Source organism: Lepidochelys olivacea, assembly GCF_965140295.1.
Source record: "Lepidochelys olivacea isolate rLepOli2 genome assembly, chromosome: 27".
Lineage (NCBI taxonomy): Eukaryota > Metazoa > Chordata > Testudines > Cheloniidae > Lepidochelys > Lepidochelys olivacea.
In genome coordinates, this window is record NC_140437.1 from 17,899,367 (window position 1) to 17,919,517 (window position 20,151).

General features: G+C 49.1%; 1 protein-coding gene across 2 annotated transcripts in view; it reads right to left on the reverse strand.

Moving 5' to 3' along the window:
* Nucleotides 1–1,805: 1,805 nt before the first annotated feature.
* RAB5C (RAB5C, member RAS oncogene family) overlaps nt 1,806–20,151 on the reverse strand; it is a 35,327-nt gene continuing 16,981 nt past the window's right edge. For both annotated transcript variants that reach the window (XM_084615834.1, XM_084615833.1), the window contains exons 2-6: nt 11,493–11,758; nt 4,988–5,139; nt 4,527–4,649; nt 3,475–3,568; nt 1,806–2,984 (exon numbers count right to left, since the gene is read on the reverse strand). In XM_084615834.1, coding sequence (XP_084471960.1) covers nt 2,869–2,984; nt 3,475–3,568; nt 4,527–4,649; nt 4,988–5,139; nt 11,493–11,658 — 651 coding nt within the window. In that variant the 5' untranslated portion in view covers nt 11,659–11,758 and the 3' untranslated portion in view covers nt 1,806–2,868. The remainder of the gene's footprint in view (nt 2,985–3,474; nt 3,569–4,526; nt 4,650–4,987; nt 5,140–11,492; nt 11,759–20,151) is intronic.

The following is a 20,151-nucleotide window of genomic DNA, read 5'->3' on the forward strand; positions in this document are numbered from 1 at the left end:
CATTGCATTGCAATGGAGTGTGCAGGGGAATTATGAAGTGGGCTGGTCTTCATACTGTACAGGCCTGTTCAACCCCTTTACCATCACGGTGCTGCTGATCTGGGATCCTCCCTACGCACAGTTTGGTTCTACCCTATGCAGCCCAAAGAGCAGCAGGTCTCACTCCACATTTATCACAGAATTGTAGGACTGCAAGGGACCTCTAGAGACCCCTGCACTCATGGCAGGGCTAAGTATTATCCAGAGACCATCCCTGCTCTTAAAATTCCCCAATGATGGAGATTCCACAGCCACCCTGGACAATTTATTCCAGTGCTTAACCACCCTGACAGGTCAGAAGTTTTTCCTAATGTCCAACCTAAACTGCCCTTGCTGCAATTTAAGCCCATTGCTTCTTGTCCTATCCTCACACATTGAGGATTCTTCTCCCTCCTCCTGGTAACAACCTTTTATGTACTTGAAAAACAGTTCTCATGTCCCCTCTCACTCTTTTCCAGACTAAAAAAAACCAATTTTTTCAAGCTTCCCTTATAGGTCATGTTTTCTAGACCTTTCATCATTTTTGTTGCTCTTCTCTGGACTCTCTGCACTTTGCCTACATCTCCCCTGAAATGCTCCCCTTGTACACACAGGATCAGCTAGGGAAGAGGTTGGTGTTACCTTTCCTGGGATAAGAGGCCCTGCTAGTGGCAGGAACGAAGTGCTCCGACTGCAGCACTGCCCTGCCAGCTAGCTTTTACTGTAGACTGAAGTTAAGGTACAGGTAGCAGGCATGACTGTCCCCCTTTCAGCAACATGCTCCCTGTGCTGAGGGACATCTCACAACACCCGCTCCAGCCATTGGCTAATGCTGCTAGATCGAGCAGTTCCTCTGTCTGGGGGCAGAGATGGGGTTACTGATTAAGACAGCTGAGCTGGTTGTTGCTTCTACCTTTGCCCTGTTCAGACTGGGAAAAAGGAAGTTCAGTTAACCGCTCTGTCATCATTTTCCACATGGCAAACTCCAACTTGGCTGGTCCATGGATTTCTGAAATTCAGGATTTCTCTCCAGCTGCCTCTGTTTGTTGCTAGTGCTCAGTGTTGCTGCAGCTGTGGGCATAGTTACCAAATCCTTCAAGCCATCAGACAGGTGATGGGCATGTTGGGCTTAGACTTTTCCTCCAGACTGTCATCTGTAGCCAGATGGGCCACTTTCATTTTATGGGAGGCTTGTTTCCTGTGCATCTTGCCATCCTCTAGGCCTGGTTTCAGAGTAGCAGCTGTGTTAAGCCGTATCCGCAAAAAGAACAGGAGTACTTGGGGCACCCGAGACTAACATTTGAGCATAAACCTGGTTCAAGCTGGCACTGGTTCTGTGCCTTTTAAAAGGAGTCCCTGTGTTCTCAAGACAATCCTTTCCGTTTTCTCCACCATGCCTCCCCTTTACCCTTGGCACTTCCACTCAGGTTAGGCAGTTACACCAAGCACAACGGGGAATCTAGACACTGCCATGGTAATCTACAAGGATCAGTGAGTAGAACAGTGATGGATTCAAGAGACCTGGGTCCTACTCCTGATCTGCCACTGACCTGCTGGAGGGTCTTGGTGAGGCACTTACTGCCACTCTACACATGGGGAAACAGGGGCACAACAATGCTGACTTCTCGGAGCTCTTTCGTGTTGTGCTTTAAGAGCTAGCTGGCACAAATTCATAATGAAACTACACTGGCCAGTTTCACTTTCGGGTACTAGCGTGATGCGTGGGGAACATTGGAACCCAACTTTCGTTTACGTGGCTTTAATAAAACTCAAACATTGCTGGTCACTTTGATTTATAAAAATTTTTTTTAATCACAACATAAGTTTGTGATGAAGGCTAAGTTGACAGTTCCTCTTTAAATACCAATCTGTATAAGACATTGCATCAGCCAACGTGAGTTAGACTCCAGCAACAGAAGCTATTTTAATACCTCCCTCCAGGTTTTATTTTGTGGAATTATGAGGTTTAATACAGATGGTTTCCACAGACAAATTACTCCAAGTCTCCCCCTCCCCCATCTCTGTACATCAGTAAACCAGAGTGGCTTGCACTCGAGCAAGGTTATTAACATTAGTGGCATCACATCACTGTCAAAAAGGACAATTTTGTTTTGTTTATACAAGATTTTTTTTGCAAAAAAATTGCAACAGGATTATTAGTGCATTACACCAGAACTGAAGAGATAGAAAAAAGAGTTGGCATGCTAAAGTCCAACACCAAAAGGAGGACGACAGAAGGCTAGTTGGTATGTACTATATTGACAAGATACTGATTGGTTACATGTTGAAGAAACGTACAATACAAAATACAGAAGAAACCAGTTTTGCTCCCCTCTGCCCCCCCCACCCCAAAATACTCATAATTGTGATTTGGTCGAGACATGGCTCCGACACCAGAGCTGAATGTCATTATAATGCTATCGTTTTATTTAGTGGTTGTTCTAGGCATGTGGCATTGAACTAGCCTTCGCTTGTTCAAGTGGATAACTCTGAAACAAGATCCCATCTAAGGGACGAACGGCCCTTGTTTCCAATAGTGGACGAGAAGCTTGTGGGAGCCGTTCGGCTCGAACTCTCGCCTAGCAGAGGCGGGAAGAGGCCAGCACGTGTATCCACCACCAGGAAGAGGGAAGAGCAGTTCATATATTAAAAAAGTGACTTAAGACTTAAAATGGAATTAGTATTTGTACAGAAAGGTGCAGGTGGACTAGCTCCCTCCAGCCTATGATCAGAAGGAGATAGAGAAATCACCGCAGCTGCAATTGCCAGCTGCTCTACCGTAAGTGCGATTGGGTCGAGTGGGTTCCAGTCAGGTCATTGGAAGGGCTTCGGTCAGGTGGGAACGGCGGCTCAATTGCTGCAGCACTGGCTCCTGCTGGGCTGGTTGGTCTCTTGCAGGTCCACGCCCCGATTCCTGCCCTGAGAGCCAGCAGCATTTTGGGGTTCATTTTTCGGCAGCTTCTTAGCTGGAGGGAGAGGAACGGGTCAATGCAGCTCATGTGCAGAGGAGCCGGTGACTCCTGACATCGGCCCGCTGAGCTCTGCTCTGACGCGGCACGCTCTGGCTCCCCCAGGGAGGCTGGCCTTCGTGCCACGTCAGGCAGGTCTTTCCCTCCAGCTGGGCTTGGTACGGTGCGTGCCACTTCCAGGTGTGCCCAGCACACAGGCTGGCCAGGACTCTGGCAGCACTAATCCATAGTGGGCAGGCTCAGATTCTCTCTCTGGCTGCCCTGCGGCAGTGATGGCTGCCAACAGGATCCTGCTGGGGGGAGGGAGGGAGGGAGGGAAGAGGGCCTTTAACCAGCAGGGGTGGCCATGTCCAGCCGGGCAACAGGCTCCCTGGGCAGCGACTTGGTCTTGCTCCCCCGGGGTGTAGAGTCAGGGGATTGCTGCCGTTCAACTGGGTGGGCAGGCTGCACTCGGCACAATGCCAGTTTGCGCAGCTACCCCACTTACCGATTGCCATAAAGATTTCATTCACATTCATTGCCGTCTTCGCCGAGGTCTCCATGAACAGCAAGCTGTTGTCGTCCGCGTACGTCTGGGCTTCCTGGAGGCAATCAACAGTGTAAGGCTGGCCCAACACTCAGACAAGGAGCTTGGGGAAGGCCCAGAGCTGCCCCCTTCACTGGGGTGAGGGGGAGAAGAGACTGGTGTGCTGGAAGGCAGGCAAGGGATAGACCGGCAGCCCGGGCCTCTCCACAAGCCCCATCACACTAGGTTCTGCTGCTTTCCCTTCTTCCCACAAGTCCCCTCGAGCCCTGGAGGACTCATGCTGCTGCAGTTGACGGCGCTGCCCGGCTGGCATCCCACCTCCCCACCCACGTCTGACAGCACCAGTTTGAGCTAGCTGCCCACCGCAGGAGCACGAGGCAGACCTGTCTGGGGCGCTGCTCGCAAGGGTTCTGCGCTATGCTGGGAGGCACATGGGCCAGGCTACAAAGGCAGCCACCCGACCCGACCCAACCCACGTCTCCGAGCCGCGGCGTAACGGGAAGCCTGCTGCCCGAGTGACCCAAGGAAAAGCCTCAGGACACGAGTGCCGCATTAACCAAGCTCCCTTGGCGGGGTGGGAGCTGGCAGGGAATCTGTTTAAAGAGCCGCCTTGGACAGATTCCTCAGATGTCTGGCTGCTGGCGGGACGTGGCTCATCTGCCTTGGGGAAGGGAGGCAGCTGGCTGAAGGGCGGCAGCACAGCGCGGGTGGTTAGAGCACACCAGTGGTTACTCTTTAGGGTCAGCTTGTTCCAATCCCCATCCCAGAGATGGGGCTGCCCCACAAAGGAGGCAAGGGCTCTGAAAGGAGTGGATGGACACAGGTGGGCTCCACTTCCCTTCAAGCAGGGCTTGGGGGTTACCATGGTGCAGCCGCCTGGAACACAACTTTCCCCAAGGGCTTTAATGAAGCCCCTTGGATAGGTTTCAGCTGGACATTGGAGACCAAGGAAGGAAAAATTCCTGTTTCCCTGGCTCTGAACTAGGGCAGCGTCTGCTCTGATTCCTGCTTACCTGGAAGTCCACAGCTCTCTTGCTGGCAAGGTCAGCCTTGTTGCCTGCTAATGCAATTACGATGTTGGGGCTGGCCTGCCTCTGCAGCTCCTTCACCCAGTTCTTGGCTCGTACAAACGTGTCCTAGAAGGAGGCAGTGGTGAGGGAGGGCAGCCTCTCCCCACTCCTGCCCGGCACAGAGGCAGGAGAGGCTTACCCCAGTCAGCAAGGAGAACGGTTTGCCTCCAAGCGCTGTTGGTCAAGACTCAGTGGCTAGGTCCCTAGAGCCCCGTACAGAGCCCAGGGAAAGCAACACATGGGGAGTGCCAGAGCAAACATTAGACGACCCCCGCCCGCCCAAACCGCTGGCCCCCAGTCCTGAGCCGACACCATCCCTGCAGCGTCCCAAGGAGCAGGGTACCCAGACACTGGCCCTTCTCCCCTCCAGCAAGCTGGTCTGTGGCCAGCAGCTCCATACTCACTGTGTTGGTGATGTCGTAGACGACAATGGCTGCCTGGGCGCCCCTGTAATACATCGGGGCCAAGCTGTGGTATCTCTCTTGTCCCGCTGTATCCCAGATCTCAAACTTCACCGTCGTGTCATCCAGGCAGACAGTCTGTGTTAGGAAGGCGGCTGGGGGAGAAGCGGCTGGTTAGTTCTAAGGGAGCCGGACAGCCCTGGGTTAAGCCAGCTGGCCTCTGAGAACCTGGTTCTCTTTGCACTAGAGTGACCCCCCCCACACACACACACACTCCCCATGTTCACCATCTTTATACAAAAAGAAAAGGAGGACTTGCGGCACCTTAGAGACTAACCAATTTATTTGAGCATAAGCTTTCGTGAGCTACAGCTCTCTTCATCGGATGCATCCGATGAAGTGAGCTGTAGCTCACGAAAGCTTATGCTCAAATGGGTTAGTCTCCAAGGTGCCACAAGTCCTCCTTTTCGCGAATACAGACTAACACAGCTGTTACTCTGAAACCCATCTTTATACAGTTTGATTTGTACCAAGGATGCCTTGGAGGTACCCTTTGAAAACTCCTAATCTGCTGCATATTATCCCATCGAAATGTGCGTAACAGCACTGCATGTCAAAGGAGGAGACTCGGCTAGACAATGGTCACTAATACGTGGTCGTTCTGGGCAATGCTCAGACAGACACCCTAGCACGCCAGCAAAGGGCCGAAGAGCCCTTACCTGCTGACCTGGGCATTCGCCAGCAGGGGGGAGCTGTGAGCAAGACATTCACCATTCATCTGAATTCAGTCTGGAGTTCCCATACACAAGGAAACTACCTGCCCTCCTCACCCAGCCGGGGTTTTTCAGGCAGAAAGGGGTGGAGTAGAAGGGGGGAAGTGTCCCTAACAGCCTCTCCCCAAGGGCACCAGAATGGGCGGAGGGGGACGGGGGACACCAGAGGGCCATGGCCCCATCACTTTTTACCTGCCTTAAGGGTGAATGACAGGGGAAGGAGTGAGCAGGGGGCAAGGCCTCAGGGAAGAGGTAGAGTGGGGTGGGGCCATGGTTCAGGTGCTGGTGCCTCCCCCCCCCCACTTCTTAGGTGCTTCCTGCATTCTTGCCTCTTCTGTACATTGCATGAAAGAGGGAGAACCATCATTGACCTGGTGGCCCCTGGCCAGGTTTTCCAGCCAGTCCAGACTGCCAAAAGCTACTGGGGAGAGAAATCGTCTCTGCTTTTCAACCTATTAGGCTTGGTAAAGTTTCAGAATTAGCTTGTGGTTTTCTCCTTTTATTTGTAACCAATTCTGACTTTTATGCCTTGCCAGTTGAAATCTCTCTAGTTAAATGTGTTTTAGCTAAACCAGTGTTTGAGAAACCTCTACTGGAGATAAAGGCCGGTGCATGATCACTCCCAGTGTTGGAACGACGGACTATCTCCAAGCTTATACTGTCCAGGAGGCTGCTGAAGAGTGTAAGACATTTCTGGGCATCCAGGCTGGGGCAATGCGGGTGCTGCCCTGTAGGTAATTCATGGCTGGCTGGGATTTTGCAGGCTGAAGGCTGAGAGCAGGCCAGGAGCGGCTGTACGGACAGCCCAGCAGCGTAAAAGGCACTCTGGGCTACAGAGTTACAGGGACACAGCAGTCCAGGTTGTAGCCTGGGGAATGTCACAGCTAGGAATTGGGGGGAGCCCAGATAGGGCTGCGTTACCCGAGCAGACAGGTACGCTGCCAGTGGCTGCATGGGCTACAGGTAGGGTATTTAGGCAGTACAACATGAGCAAGAGACAGGAACCAAACCATAGTTACAGCAGCCAGAGAACCCAGTCAAACTGGTCTGCCCCATGCTACATCCGAGCACACATGCTACTGTACCCTACACACCTAGCTCCTGCAGCACACTGGGAGAGGACAGGCTAGCTTAGAGGCTCTTTTCACACGGTTGCTAAAGCGCAGAGTGGGATCTCAGCACGTGTCTTCCAGTGCGAACGTCCACAGCCCTGGGATGCGAGACCATTGTGTCCCTAGTGCCTTTGGAGATCTCGGAGCGTTTCCTATCCCACCTCCGTGTTTCAAGCGAGGTGAGGAGTGGGTACCTGATCTACAGAGATCAGTGTAGCAGAGCCAGGAATGGAACCCAGCCGTCCTGGCTCCTTGTCTCCTGCCCTGTGGTCAGGTTCTAACCCCCTGGTTTTATGCCCCTTTACTTTGAATCCCATTTCTGACCATGGTGCTGCACAGAGAGCCAGCTACATCCTCAGCCAGTAACCGGGACAACCGGAAAGTGCTACAAATATTGCAGAGGCCGTTAGTTACGTGTAAAGCAGCCAAGGGTCCCTCTAGGGGACAGTGTCATTCAGCCCCGGACAGCGGTCAGGAAAGCCAGTCGCTATAGTCCAGGTAACTCCTGGGGTAGCATCAGTTTAATAAGGTTTGCTTGCTATGCAGTGCACTTTTAAGTTAAGGTTACCACAGACCAAGGGACTGATGGTTCGGAATTGGTAATGGACTAAGCCTCTCCTCTGGGTCATTAATACCCCCACAGGACACGATGGTGGCATCTGCTTGGTGTAATGAGTGGTCAGCGACGACAGCTGTTAATGGACTATCACCAACCCAAGCATTGGCCCACCAGGTTTGGACTGCCAAGTGGAAACCACTTCAGGGATGACAAGGACAGGGCCATTGGATGGCCCCTCTTCAAATGGGGTTCCTCCAACGCCCCACAACGAAGCGGAGGCCAGCAATAGACTTGCAGATGACTGACTTCAGCAGTGGGCTAGCAGCTCTTCACCTGGCTGACGATGCTGTTAAATGACTGGGCACACTGTGCATATGCGGAGAGGGGTCTGGGTGACGGGTTCAAATCCAGCCCGAGTGATTGGACAGCAGTGATTGTCACCTAAAAGCGGTCTAGCCACACTAACAAATTCCTTCCTAGTTCTCCACATGGCAGCTAGCCCTCTTGCCAGGCTCAGAGGTCACAGACTGTGGACAATGGAGACTCCCTCTCCTCAGCAGGTGGGGGGTCAGGCCAGAACTAGCTGAGGCATGCAGGCAGGGTGATGAAGGACTAAGTGCTACACAGGCAATCGCAGTGCATTCTGCGCCAAGAGGGCTTCAGTGCCCAGGCTGCTGATCAAGTACAGCATGCTCGGGCCGTGCTCCACTCCAGAGAGACGTGGGTCAGAGATGGAGAGGTGTCTGTCTGGAAGTGGCTTTCTGGGCAGAACAGCTGATCCAAGCACACCCATGTGGCTTCACTGAAGCAGTAAAGATCCTGAATAGATTCACTAGCCTGTCCATTTGGCTGGTGTAACTAGCTCATGCTTTTGTCTAGTCCTGCACATCTCACCCAAGTCACTGACCATACATCACGACACCAGGCTGTTGTGTCTTCCTGTTTTTACGAACTTGGAAAGGCTCCCTCCATGAAGTGAAAGTGAAAGGTAATTCTGCCCTTCCAACCAGAGGGCCAAGCTCTAACTGCATCATTTCCCTTTCTGCCGTTCTTGTTGGAGGGCCCAGACCCGCCATGCACACCCCCTGCATTGGGGGAGTGTGTTTCCATGACCCCTGCACTCAGGGGCTGCAAGGATCAATGTCCTAACCAGCACCCAGGAGCAGAGGTGGAAGGGGAGAGCTGCAATCACAGGCACACTAGCGCATGCTGGTGGAGAGCTGGGGTTTAGGCCTTCCTGAGGTTCGGGGACATGCCTGGAGCTCTATCAGGCAGGACAGTCAGTATCATCACGGCAGCGATGAGTGGGACTCATTCGACAGCCTCCTCGTGGCTATTGTGGCACGAGTGATGCCCTACCAGGAGGAAGGCTGAAGCCTCCATTTCACCTCCAAAAAGCATGTAAAGTTACTTCAACAGCATGTGTAGAACAAGCCAGTTTGCCAACACTTGAAAGTGAAGCTCAAAGCCAAGTGCAGGCAGCTTTTTACATGAAGCTTGCAAAGGGGTCCCCCCCCCGCCCCGGTTTCCCCCTCTGAAAAGATTACTCTGCACAGGAAAGTGCCTTTTGCTGTAACCCTTTCGAGGGGGCCCTGGAAGCTGCTCAACAGCAGGAGCACTTTAATACGCACTCTACCAGTGGTCAGCCAGCAAGTCTCTTCAGCCATGTAACTGCAGCGAAAAATGCTCTTTGCCAGTGGCCCATTTACTCTGCCAGACTGTATCAGACCGTCATTTTTGGAGTTCCGGAACAAGCTTTCCTGTCTTGTTAACGTTCCTCCAAACTCCCATGGGAGTTCGATTCAGCTGCCCTTCGTGACATTCAGCCACTAGTTTCCTTTACAAATGGCAAAGGATGTTTTGCTTTCTGGGCATTTTAAAATCAAGACAAGGCTGTGAGATTTGACAACCACCAAATCAAGTAGGATGGGTATTAGGGTTAACCCTACTTTCCTAGGCCTGATGCCCTCAGTCAGATACAGACATGCCATCGAATGTCTAAGGTAAGCTGTGCAGTTGTCAAAGCAAGCAATGGCAGAACGCTGGGCTGGAGAAGCAAGATCACTGCCAGCGGTTCACCTGCTTCAAACGGAAGAGACCATTCATAGGACAGGTCTAAAGGTCCTGCTTGACTAATGGAACATGCTTTCTTCATCTCAGATGAAACACACCAAAAGCCATCAAGGTTCACCAGTCCCACAGACTCCAGAGAATATTTGTGAATTGCATTTCTGTATCTAGAGAATTCCTAGACCAGATTTTCTGGACTTAATGCCAGACAGAGGCCAAGTATGAAGTTATTTTCCACATTGGGTTACTCTGGGGAGCAGTGGAGAATTGACAGCAGTTAAGTAAAATGGATATCAGTCACTACCGCTTCCCTGCTGATAGGGAAAATACATTAGAACTGGGAAAGGTCCAGAGAAGGGCAACAAAAATAATTAGGGGTCTGGAACAGCTTCCATAGGAGGAGAGAGCAAAGAGAGCAGGGCTGTTCAGCTTGGAAGAGACAACTAAGGGGGGTTGACAGAGGTCTAGAATATCATGCCTGGTGTGGAGAAAGTGAAAGGGGAGGAGTTCTTTACCTCTTCAGATAAGACAAGAACCAGGGGTCACCCAATGAAATCAACAGGCAACAGGTTTAAACACAAACATAAGGATGAATTTTTTCCATGTAATGCACAGTCTACTGTGGGACTCGTTGCCAGGAGATATTGTGAAGGTCAAAAGTATAACTGGGTTCAAAAGAAAATCAGACATGTTCATGGTGGGGAGGTCCAGCAATGGCTAGTAGTGAAGATGGTTGGGGTGCAACCCCATGCTCTGGGTGTCCCTAAGCCTCTGACTGCCAGAAGCTGGGACTGGATCACTTGTACCTGGTTCTGTTCACTCCCTCTGAAGCTTCTGGCACTGTTAGAAGTGACTGGTTTCAGAGTAGCAGACGTGTTAGTCTGTATCTGCAAAAAGAACAGGAGGACTTGTGGCACCTTAGAGACTAACAGATTTATGTGAGCATACGCTTTCGTGAGCTGCATCCGATGAAGTGAGCTGTAGTCTAAGGTGCCACAAGTCCTCCTGGTCTTTTTGTTAGAGGTGAGCATCCTAAGACTGGTAGCTGGACCATTGGCCATACTGGATCAGCCCAGTCTTATGAATTTCTGCCAGCCTGAGCTTCCCACCCAGCAGCTGGAAGCATGATTGCCAAGCCAGACTAGCTCAGGCCACCAGGTTCATTTCAGAGGTTTTCAAGCATAGCAGCTTCTCTCCGTGCACGGCATCTCTGATGCAGCTGACTGTGGGGTGGAGAGTGGCAGCCAACTGGCCAGACCGCAGACTGCACAGCTGTGTGGGAAGGGAAAGTGAGTTGAGGACACTGGGGAAACCCCATACTCTAAAGAGCTATGGGTATTTAGCATCCATGCACAGCAGCAGCTTTCTAAGAAAGTCATTTTAAGATCTCCTTGCCTCAGGGCAGGGGTTCCCAGCTGGCAGAGTGCTAGTTTGTACCAGGCAGACTCTCCTGGTTCCCTGTTGATAACACAGTCATCTCAGTACAAAGTATGTTGGGTCTCAGTTAACTTTTCCACACAGGCAACAACTTAGTGTCCCTGTGACAACTTCACCCATCGCAGCGAGAGGGGACACTGGAGCAATGTCGTCAGCCTATGAAAGCCTGAGGAGTCTGGAAGCAGGATTTTATGAACTCCCTTCACCGGCTTTGGAAAGGCAGCAGGCTGAGTTTACCTACCCCACACCTACACTGGGATCCAAGCCAGACTTTAAACGGAGAGGTCCTTGTACCCAAGAACTGCATGGTGCTTTAATGAACACTTAAAGGAGATCCCGCACTGCTGAGCCTGGCAAGAATTAAACTCGTTTTACAAGCCAGGAACTCCAGCCTGGGGAAGGGACTCGCCCAAGGTCAGCATCAGCAGCACAACTAGGGAGTTCGGAGTTCCAGCCCTAACCCCTGCATTGGCCTCTAGCCTGCTCCTTTGAAACCAACCCTCTAGCTCATGAGCCAGGACTCCTGCTGCTTCCCCAGCAGGGCCCTGAGCACTCACCTCCAATTGTGCTTTCCTGGTACTCGTGAAACTGGCCCTTGACAAACCGCAGGACAAGGCTGGATTTCCCCACTGCAGACTCCCCCAGGAGGACAAGTTTAAACTGGCAAATTTTGTTTCCAGCAGCTGGTCCATTCGGTCGAGCAGCTCCACCTCGACCCGCCATGGTGGTTTACAATGCAGCAGGGTCAGGAGCACAGACTCCAGGGGCAAGGGGACTGTGCTGGTTGTGGACGCTGATGAACTCAGGGAAGGTGGGTTTCCAACTGAAAGAGGAAGACAGAGATTGCATTATTGGCACCCCCTGCAGCAGGAGTTTGGTCTGATCATATATCCTAGAAGCGAGCTCATCTCCTGCAGAAGCAGGAAGGAATCCCCTCCCACACAATCAGAAATCTCCAAGTAATCAGGGTGCATCATCGGTCCATCCTTGGAGGAAGGATCAGGTACTTGTTAATGCTCAAGACCAACCATCCTCAGCTTGCCCTCGCCAGTGCTCTCATTGAGTACTTGGTTTGAAGTGAGCCCCAGACTGGAGCCTGCCACAAGGGACACTAGCCATGCACCATGCTCTCCTCACTGCTAAGACAGGTAGCAGAGAACCCGGAGCGATTCCTGCCAAGTATTGTTTGGACACTTGCCTACCAAAAACTGGATAATGAACAGACTAGCTTCATACAGGGCAGAGATCAGCCAAATTGCATGAGCCCCTCCGACCCCTTTTTGTTAAGCTATGCCATGGCAGAAATCATTAGAGCCAACACACACACTAGGGTACTTGTTCTGGCAAGTGAGGTTAGCTACACATGGAGTGGGATTAACCCATCTTCAGTGCCTTGGCATGTACGGTACAACACAGAGCCCCTTTATTCCCTTATGAGCAAGCCAAGGGTCAAGCCACCTGCATAAAGTGAAAACGTGGTCCAAGCTCATGAATGCTTAGAAATGTAAGAGCTTAGGTAGCTTAGCCAAATGCAGCCTATTAAACCAGGAGTTCCTGAAGCATTTAGCGGTCCAGAGATTGAAACACAGGAAGTCATGGGGAGTGGGGTGTTGAAGGCAGAGGATCTTACAAAGTAGTCTGTATGACGACACATTAAGAATCATTGTATTAGAAACACACCATTAAGAAAGTCAAACATTTATTCTCTTTGGATGGGAAGAGACACTCCCAACTAAAAACACAATGGCCATACTGTGTCAGACCAATGGTCCATCTAGACCAATAGCCAATCTTCCAATGGTGGCCTGTGCCAGATGCTTCAGAGGAATGAACAGAACAGGGCAATCAATCAAGCGATCCCTCTCCTGACATCCATCCCCAGCTATGGCAGTCAGAGGCTTAGGGACACCCAGAGCATGGGGTTGTGCACCTGACCATCTTTGCTACTAGCCATTGCTGGATCTCCCTTCTATCAACTTCTCATTCTTTGAGCCCATTTACACTTTTGGCTTTCACAACATCCCCTGTTCAACAAGTTCCACAGATGGACTGTGCATTGTGTGAAGTTTTAAAACTGGTTTTAAACCTACTGCCTATTTGCTTCATTGGCTGATCCCTGGTTTGTGTTTTTATGTGAAGAGGTAAACACTTCCTTATTTGCAAAAAGAAAAGGAGTACTTGTGGCACCTTAGAGACTAACAAATTTATTTGAGCATGAGCTTTTGTGAGCTACAGCTCACTTCATCGGATGCAACAGACTCCAACGAGAGGGTATTCCAATTCAGCAGTCTCTCGTTGGAGTCTGTTGCATCCGATGAAGTGAGCTGTAGCTCACAAAAGCTCATGCTCAAATAAATTGGTTAGTCTCTAAGGTGCCACAAGTCCTCCTTTTCTTTTTGTGAATGCAGACTAACAGCTGCTACTCTGAAACTTCCTTACTTTCTCCACACCAGTCATGCTTTTATAGACCTCTTATCTCCCCCTCACCCTCACATCATCCCTTTTCCAAGATGGGCAGCCCCCCATCTTTTTAATTTTGCAGAATACAGAAGCTGTTCCATACCCTCAATCATTTTTGTTGCCCTTGTTGGTACCTTTTCCAACTCGAATACATCTTTTTTGATATGGGGTAATCAGAACTGAAAGCAGCATTCAAGGTGTGGGCATACCATGGATTTACATAGGGCATTAGGATAATTTTGTCTCTTTATCTATCCCTTTCCTCATGGTTTCTAACATTCTTAGGCTTTGATTGCTGCTGCACATTGAGCAGAACCATTCACGATGACTAAAATCTCTGACTGGTAACAACTAATTTAGACCCCATGATTTTGTATGTATCATTAGGATTATGTTCTCCAATGTACATTACTTCGCATTTATCAAGAGTGAATTTCATCTGCTGTTCTGTTACCCAGTCACCCAGTTTTGTGAGATCCTTTGAACTCTTTGCAGCCTGCTTTGGATTTAACTACCTTGAGTAATTTTGTTTCATCTACAAATTTTGCCACCTCACTGTAGTAGACAATGCACCAGAGGCTATGAAGTGATCAGTCTCATACATAGTAGAAATCACTAGAGCTCATGTTGATTTCTAACACCACTAATATAGAGACGGGGGGACAATGACAAAATCAACTGTTATCAATTTTAGCATATGCAGTGTCTGGGAAGCAGAGGTTACTTTAACTTTATATAGTAGAACCTCGAAGTTACAAACACCTCGGGAATGGAGGTTGTTCCAACTTTGAACAAAACGTTAGGATTCTTTCAAAAGTTTTCAACTGAACATTGACTTAATACAGCTTTGAAACTTTACTATGCAGAAAAAACTGCTTAACCATTTTAATTTAAATGAAACAAGCACAGAAACAACTTCCTTACCTTGTCAAATCTTTATTTAGTAGTTTACATTTAACAGTACTGTAACTTGCTTTTTTGTCTTTGCTGCTACCTGATTGCATAATTCCAATTCCAAATGAGGTGTGTGGTTGACACGTCAGTTTGTAACTCTGAGGTTCTACTGTAGTAGTTCTCAAACTTTTGAACTAGTGACCTCTTTCACATAGCAAACCTCTGAGTGGGACCCCCCCTTATAAATTAATATATTTCATGTAGCCAACGAAAGCTTATGCTCTAATAAATTTGTTAGTCTCTAAGGTGCCACAAGTACTCCTTTTCTTTTTAATATATTTAACACCATTATAAATGCTGGATGGAAAGCGGGGTTTAGGGTGGAGGCTGACAGCTTGCGATCCCCCCCCCAGATAACAACCTCACGACCCCTCGAGGGATCCTGAACCCCTGTTCTACTGTATGCTTTCAATCACTGTCCAGTCTGTCACTTCAGTCCATCACATCATTCCAGCCTATGCCAAGCTGCTACTCATGCTCTTTACCATCCCAATACAGCTCCCTTTTCCTTTATTTCTTTGTTTAATTCATATTTTATCATTTTGGCCAGAGTGAAGAATTTTTAGTCCAATCAGATTGGAAAACAGTTATTCCCTTAACAGCACTTCAGCTTCATAAGTGAATGCGCTTCCAGTTTGACAAAAGAGCAGCTTAGGGGAAGCTCCAAAAAGCAAGTGTTGTCTTCCTGAGTTGGAGTCCCAAGCATGCCCAGCAGGGACTCCCTTTTGGTAGTTTCCTGAAAAGAAACTCTAGCCCAAGTCTTCTCAAATCAGCAGACTTCAAGGACCCCAGGTCACAGAGCTCTGATGTCAATATCTTAATTTGACAAGACCTACTTAGATAGAATTGTCTCTCAGCCAAACATCGGACTTGGTCATTAGGATTCCCAGCTGCTCCAGACTGGCAGTTCTGTGCATGCGCACACATCCAGGTGTCGCTGGACATGCTGTAAGGAGCAGTCCAGCTTGTGCTGCCAGAGATGGCCTATAGGAAATAGCTTGCTTTGGAAGCTCTGTTCAGGATTGTACCTAACTGCGCTGTAGAAACACTGAGGAGTTAGCGAACAGAACCTTGAGCTTTCTGACCCTAAAGAAACTCTGGGAGGTGGCAAGGGGGTTTGGAAGAGAATAATCTTGCTTTCAGGTTGAGCTAGCTAGGAGACTTCCTGCAGGACAAACCACTTTAGACTGTAAGCTCTTTGGAGCAGGAGCAGCTTCTGAGAGGCTGTGTCCTCAAATAGAGCGGAGCCCTGATATGGGGAGGTTGGGGGGAGAGAACCTCTGAGTAGCACCACAAAAACAAACACTACTTGAGCTATCATCCATCACATGTTTTGGCAATGTGACATTGAAGAACCCCTCGTCAGTAATTACCGGTTTGTGAAGGCAGCTATGGAAAACCACTCCCCCACCAACCTGGGACAGGATTTGGGAATGTGCATGTGTAGAAACAGCTACATCGATGAAGATTTCAGCCCCTGATCATAGAACAAGACAAAAAATACCCCTGTCATTTCTTACTGTAACAGTTCATTGCAGGACCCTGTTGGCTCCTGCCCCTGCTGGGCTGAGAAAGTCACTCAGACCTTCAGGTTCTAAAACCACTGGTGATTTATAAGTCTGTTCCCACCAGCTTCTCACCATACAGCGTACACAGTTCTGGATTCCTCGTGTCTGAGCCTGGGGGAGGAAGGGGGGGGGGGATGGTTTTCTCCCTCCTGCACTCCCTCACTCCTCTGTCCCACCACCCTGCTTCCTTCTTCCCAGCCTCTTATACAGCTCAGGGTGAATTGGGCTGGCAGCTGGCTTTCATTCCCCAATTAGGGCAGGGTCTTTCCAACCAGCTGCACTTTATTCACCCAAATGGGGCTGGCATGGCAGGGGGCTGATTCTGCAGCCCTCCTGCTCAGCACCTTGTCACACTTACACTAATGCAATTACTTGCAATGCACAGGGTTTGGAACTCAGCATGCTCTACAGGGTCACGTTCATAGCTAAGGCATCATAGCATAGGCATTGGATCCCCATAGTCCATCTTGTCAACAAATCCCAGGTGACAAGCAAAATCATTCCTCCAGCAATGGTTTGTCTAAAACGATTCCTGCAACAATGCTAAAAATTCCCATGACACTGACAACCAAGTTACAGGCAAACAGGATTAGATGCAAGTTTCACTCCACCCAAAGGATGATGTTCATTTGAATGTGCATTATAACTGCACATGTAATGAGTGACTAGAAAGCAAGGAATTCCTGCCGCAGTTCTCACTACCTGCAGACTAAGGCAGAAAGCCATGACAAACATTTCGCATTATTTCCTTTGGAAGGACCATCTTGCAACAGGTTTCAGAGTAACAGCCGTGTTAGTCTGTATTCGCAAAAAGAAAAGGAGGACTTGTGGCACCTTAGAGACTAACCAATTTATTTGAGCATAAGCTTTCGTGAGCTACAGCTCACTTCATCGGAAGCCCATCTGTACAAGACACTGCTGGGCAGAGGGTTATGGATTTGCTTTTGCAAACTTGTTGCTTTTTATTATCCTGTTTGTCTGTTAAATGCCATAATGCTCTGCTATAAAAAGGATCATCATACCCAATGACATTAAGCATATGGGAATTCACTTCATTCATTAGGAACAAAGGAAGCATGCACTGGTCCTGATGCAGCACAGTCAGGAGAGAACACCCCCAGAATTTGATGACTACTCATGTCACCAACATTCACAGCTAGATAACAGTGAATTCAGGGTACCGAAGCACTAACCCTTGGTCACACTAGCTAGACAGTCCTATCAGGACAAGCCATGCCTGGGTACCATGCGTGAGCTGCACCTGTAAGCTCTTAGTTTGTCCTTTTTAACATCCATGGGGGAATGAAAACAAAGCTTCCCAGCATTACTCAATCCCTTTCTGGAAAGGCACTTCTAGTTGTAAGATGTTATGGGTCAGCCCCCCCATGCCCTCTAAGAATGCCAACAAGGGTGCCAGCTGGGATGGTTCTGGAGACACTGAGAAGTCACTCCACTAGAAAGTTTTACAAGACTGACAATCTGGATGTTCATTACTTCTAGCCACAGCCAACTTGGTTCCCATCCAGATCAGAGATGTGCATGTGAAAGGCTCTGCCCCTGTACCAGGCTGAGGCACTTGGCCTCCTCTATCCCTCAGAATTTCTCCTCTAATCACGTAGCCCTCTTTGTGGGGGGGAACAGCTTTTGCTTGTTTAACCTTGTCTTCGTTTAACAGGGCAGATTCTATCAGCAACATGCAAACACTAGGCTGCTATTTCAGATCGGTCACATTCTGCGCATTGAATACCATGCAAATTGTACCTCAACCAAACAATGACCTCTGAAATGAGATTGAGATTCCCAGAGCAGGCAACACAAGGGAACAAGTTTGCTGGCAACATCAAGTCTCAATGTGACCCATATTCCTGTTTCCACTAGCCTCACAAGTAAAGTGAAGACCGGGATCCTGCAATCAGGTCATATCATGTAAGCCAGAGCAGAATCACCGGAGGAAGTACAGCTTGTACGACAGTTCTCAGCAGGCTCCAAGTCACCCACTCCCAAAGAAAAGTTTATAAGGAGACTGCATTGCCCAGGGGTTTGAAGCATCTTACTCCTGGCCCAAGCTGAGATACCTTGTGCCTCTGTAACGGTGGCCCTTTCAGGCAGGGCGGAAGTAAGAGCCAGGAGGAACCTGGCACTGCTTCTATGTGTTCCATGGGGAATGAGAACTTGTCTTCAGGATTGTAAATGCTGCATCTTTTACAAGTGCTGGAGCTGGTTAAAGGATGGTAACGTATGCATTCTATTCTCTGCTTCAGAAGAATATTTGAAGCACAGTAGTTCAAATCAGGCACCAGGGCCATATTTGGGCATCTGAAGTCACTTATTTACTTCTGATGCTTTAGGCCCTTGACATAATTCCACAGCACACTGCTGTGATTCGGTCCCAAACCTAGCACACACCAAACCAGTACAGAAGGGATCATGCCCAACACTGTACTTGGAGACAAATTCCCTGACTTCCTGATGCCAGCTGTAAGCAGTTTCTTGCAGCTGTAACTTGGACCTTTGTCTAGCCTTCACTGCCAGCTACAGTGCGGTCTTACAATTGGGAAAGCACTGTGTCACATATCCATGCTTCTGGATGCAATCATTGAGAGACACATCATGCAGCAGGGAAGGTACAGTAAGTATTTGCTGTTTCTTGCTTGGCTTTAAGTCTGTTTGAGGTCTTCCGGCCTACAACTAGGTATAAAAACATTCTGAATTAAACTCAAAGTTAGCAAAGGCCTAAAGCAGAACAAGTTGCTAACTGATTTCAGACAGTTTATATAATTAGCCACATTAAAAATAGCAGTGTTCAGTTTGTGCATATGCCAAATACGGGTGCAGTTCTGCTCTCACAAGCTGTGCTGTGACGCATGGCCTTCTAACATCAGTAATCGTACGGAAGCTCAGCAGCTACCGCACACGCCACGCCTTGCTGCAGCTCAGCTCCTGCCAGTCACAAAACCATTTTCATTTTACAACCCTTTTGCATGAACATCTGCGAGTGAATGGACAACCGTGCTGTGGGTCAATACTTGTCATCTGCAAGACTGACGACTTTAATCTAAGTAGGTGTGCTGGGACATGGGCAGGCATGACAGGCAGGCTGCCAATTCTCATCTCGGCTTTAATGGTATGTTCACACCACACAGAGCGAGTGGTGATGCCACCCTCGCTACTCCAGCCACCATGCAAGTTCAAGTCCCCAGCCGGTGAAGCAGGCATTCTTAGAGCTGATGGACTCATCTCCCCATACCATTAGATTGGAGTCCTCTGTTAAGCTCCTATTCCAGGAAGTGTATTTCTGAAGTCTGTTTCTCACCATTGAAAAGCAAGTAGCATCATAATGAGTTTGAAGTTAGACTTGCACGTCAATGCCTGGTTCAGGTTCCTACCATCCAGTTTGCATGCAGATGCCTCCTTCCATAAGGAAACTGCAGAGACTGGTAAAGAGGAGGAATCCCAGCACTTGCTGCACCCTCCACCCCTTGCCTCAAGTTACCACTTCCAGAGGATTTCTGGATCTTTAGCTTCTCACTTTCAATAATTCCCTCCTGTGCACAGGAAGGGACAGCTCGCTATGCAACTGATCAGAGAAAGGCTGGCCCAGGAGAAGTTCAGAGAACCTCTGCAATCTTGGTTACGATGCAAGGTAAGCCATGGAGCCTATTCCGACTAGTGACATTTCAGAATGCAGACTAAGAGGTCAAAAACCCATTTTAAGAGGAAATGAGACCGCCTAGCCAGGGATATCTGCCAGCTAACAACTTGCGTTACAAGGCAGTGTCATTTGTTCTATTGGTGTTAATAGCTATTTTCCAGTCTCCTTTATACCACAAGCCAAAATTTATGCAGTGGTAGTTTTTGGTTTATTAATGTGTCTCACCACCTTGGGGGTATCAGCTAGGAAAGGCAAATCACAGACTAACCACAGACATTACCAGTGTAGCTGGGACACAAATGAAAGGAAAGCATAAGCTGAAGCTGCAGATTGCCAATCCTGTCAGTGGGCAGAGGCAAGCCATGGACAGTGCAAGGGGTGAGCTAAGGCACTTTGTCCCTGTTGTGGCACACTGGAACAGACAGCTAGCAATGGGTACTCGGGGGGAAGGTGGGGTTCGGAATACAGGTAAGCTACACTTTTGGATTTGATGTGTAAAAATAACTCTCCTTATATCAGGTCCTAATGCACAGAAGTAAATCCCTTTTCAATAAGCAGGAAGGGGTCAGATTTAAGTGAAGC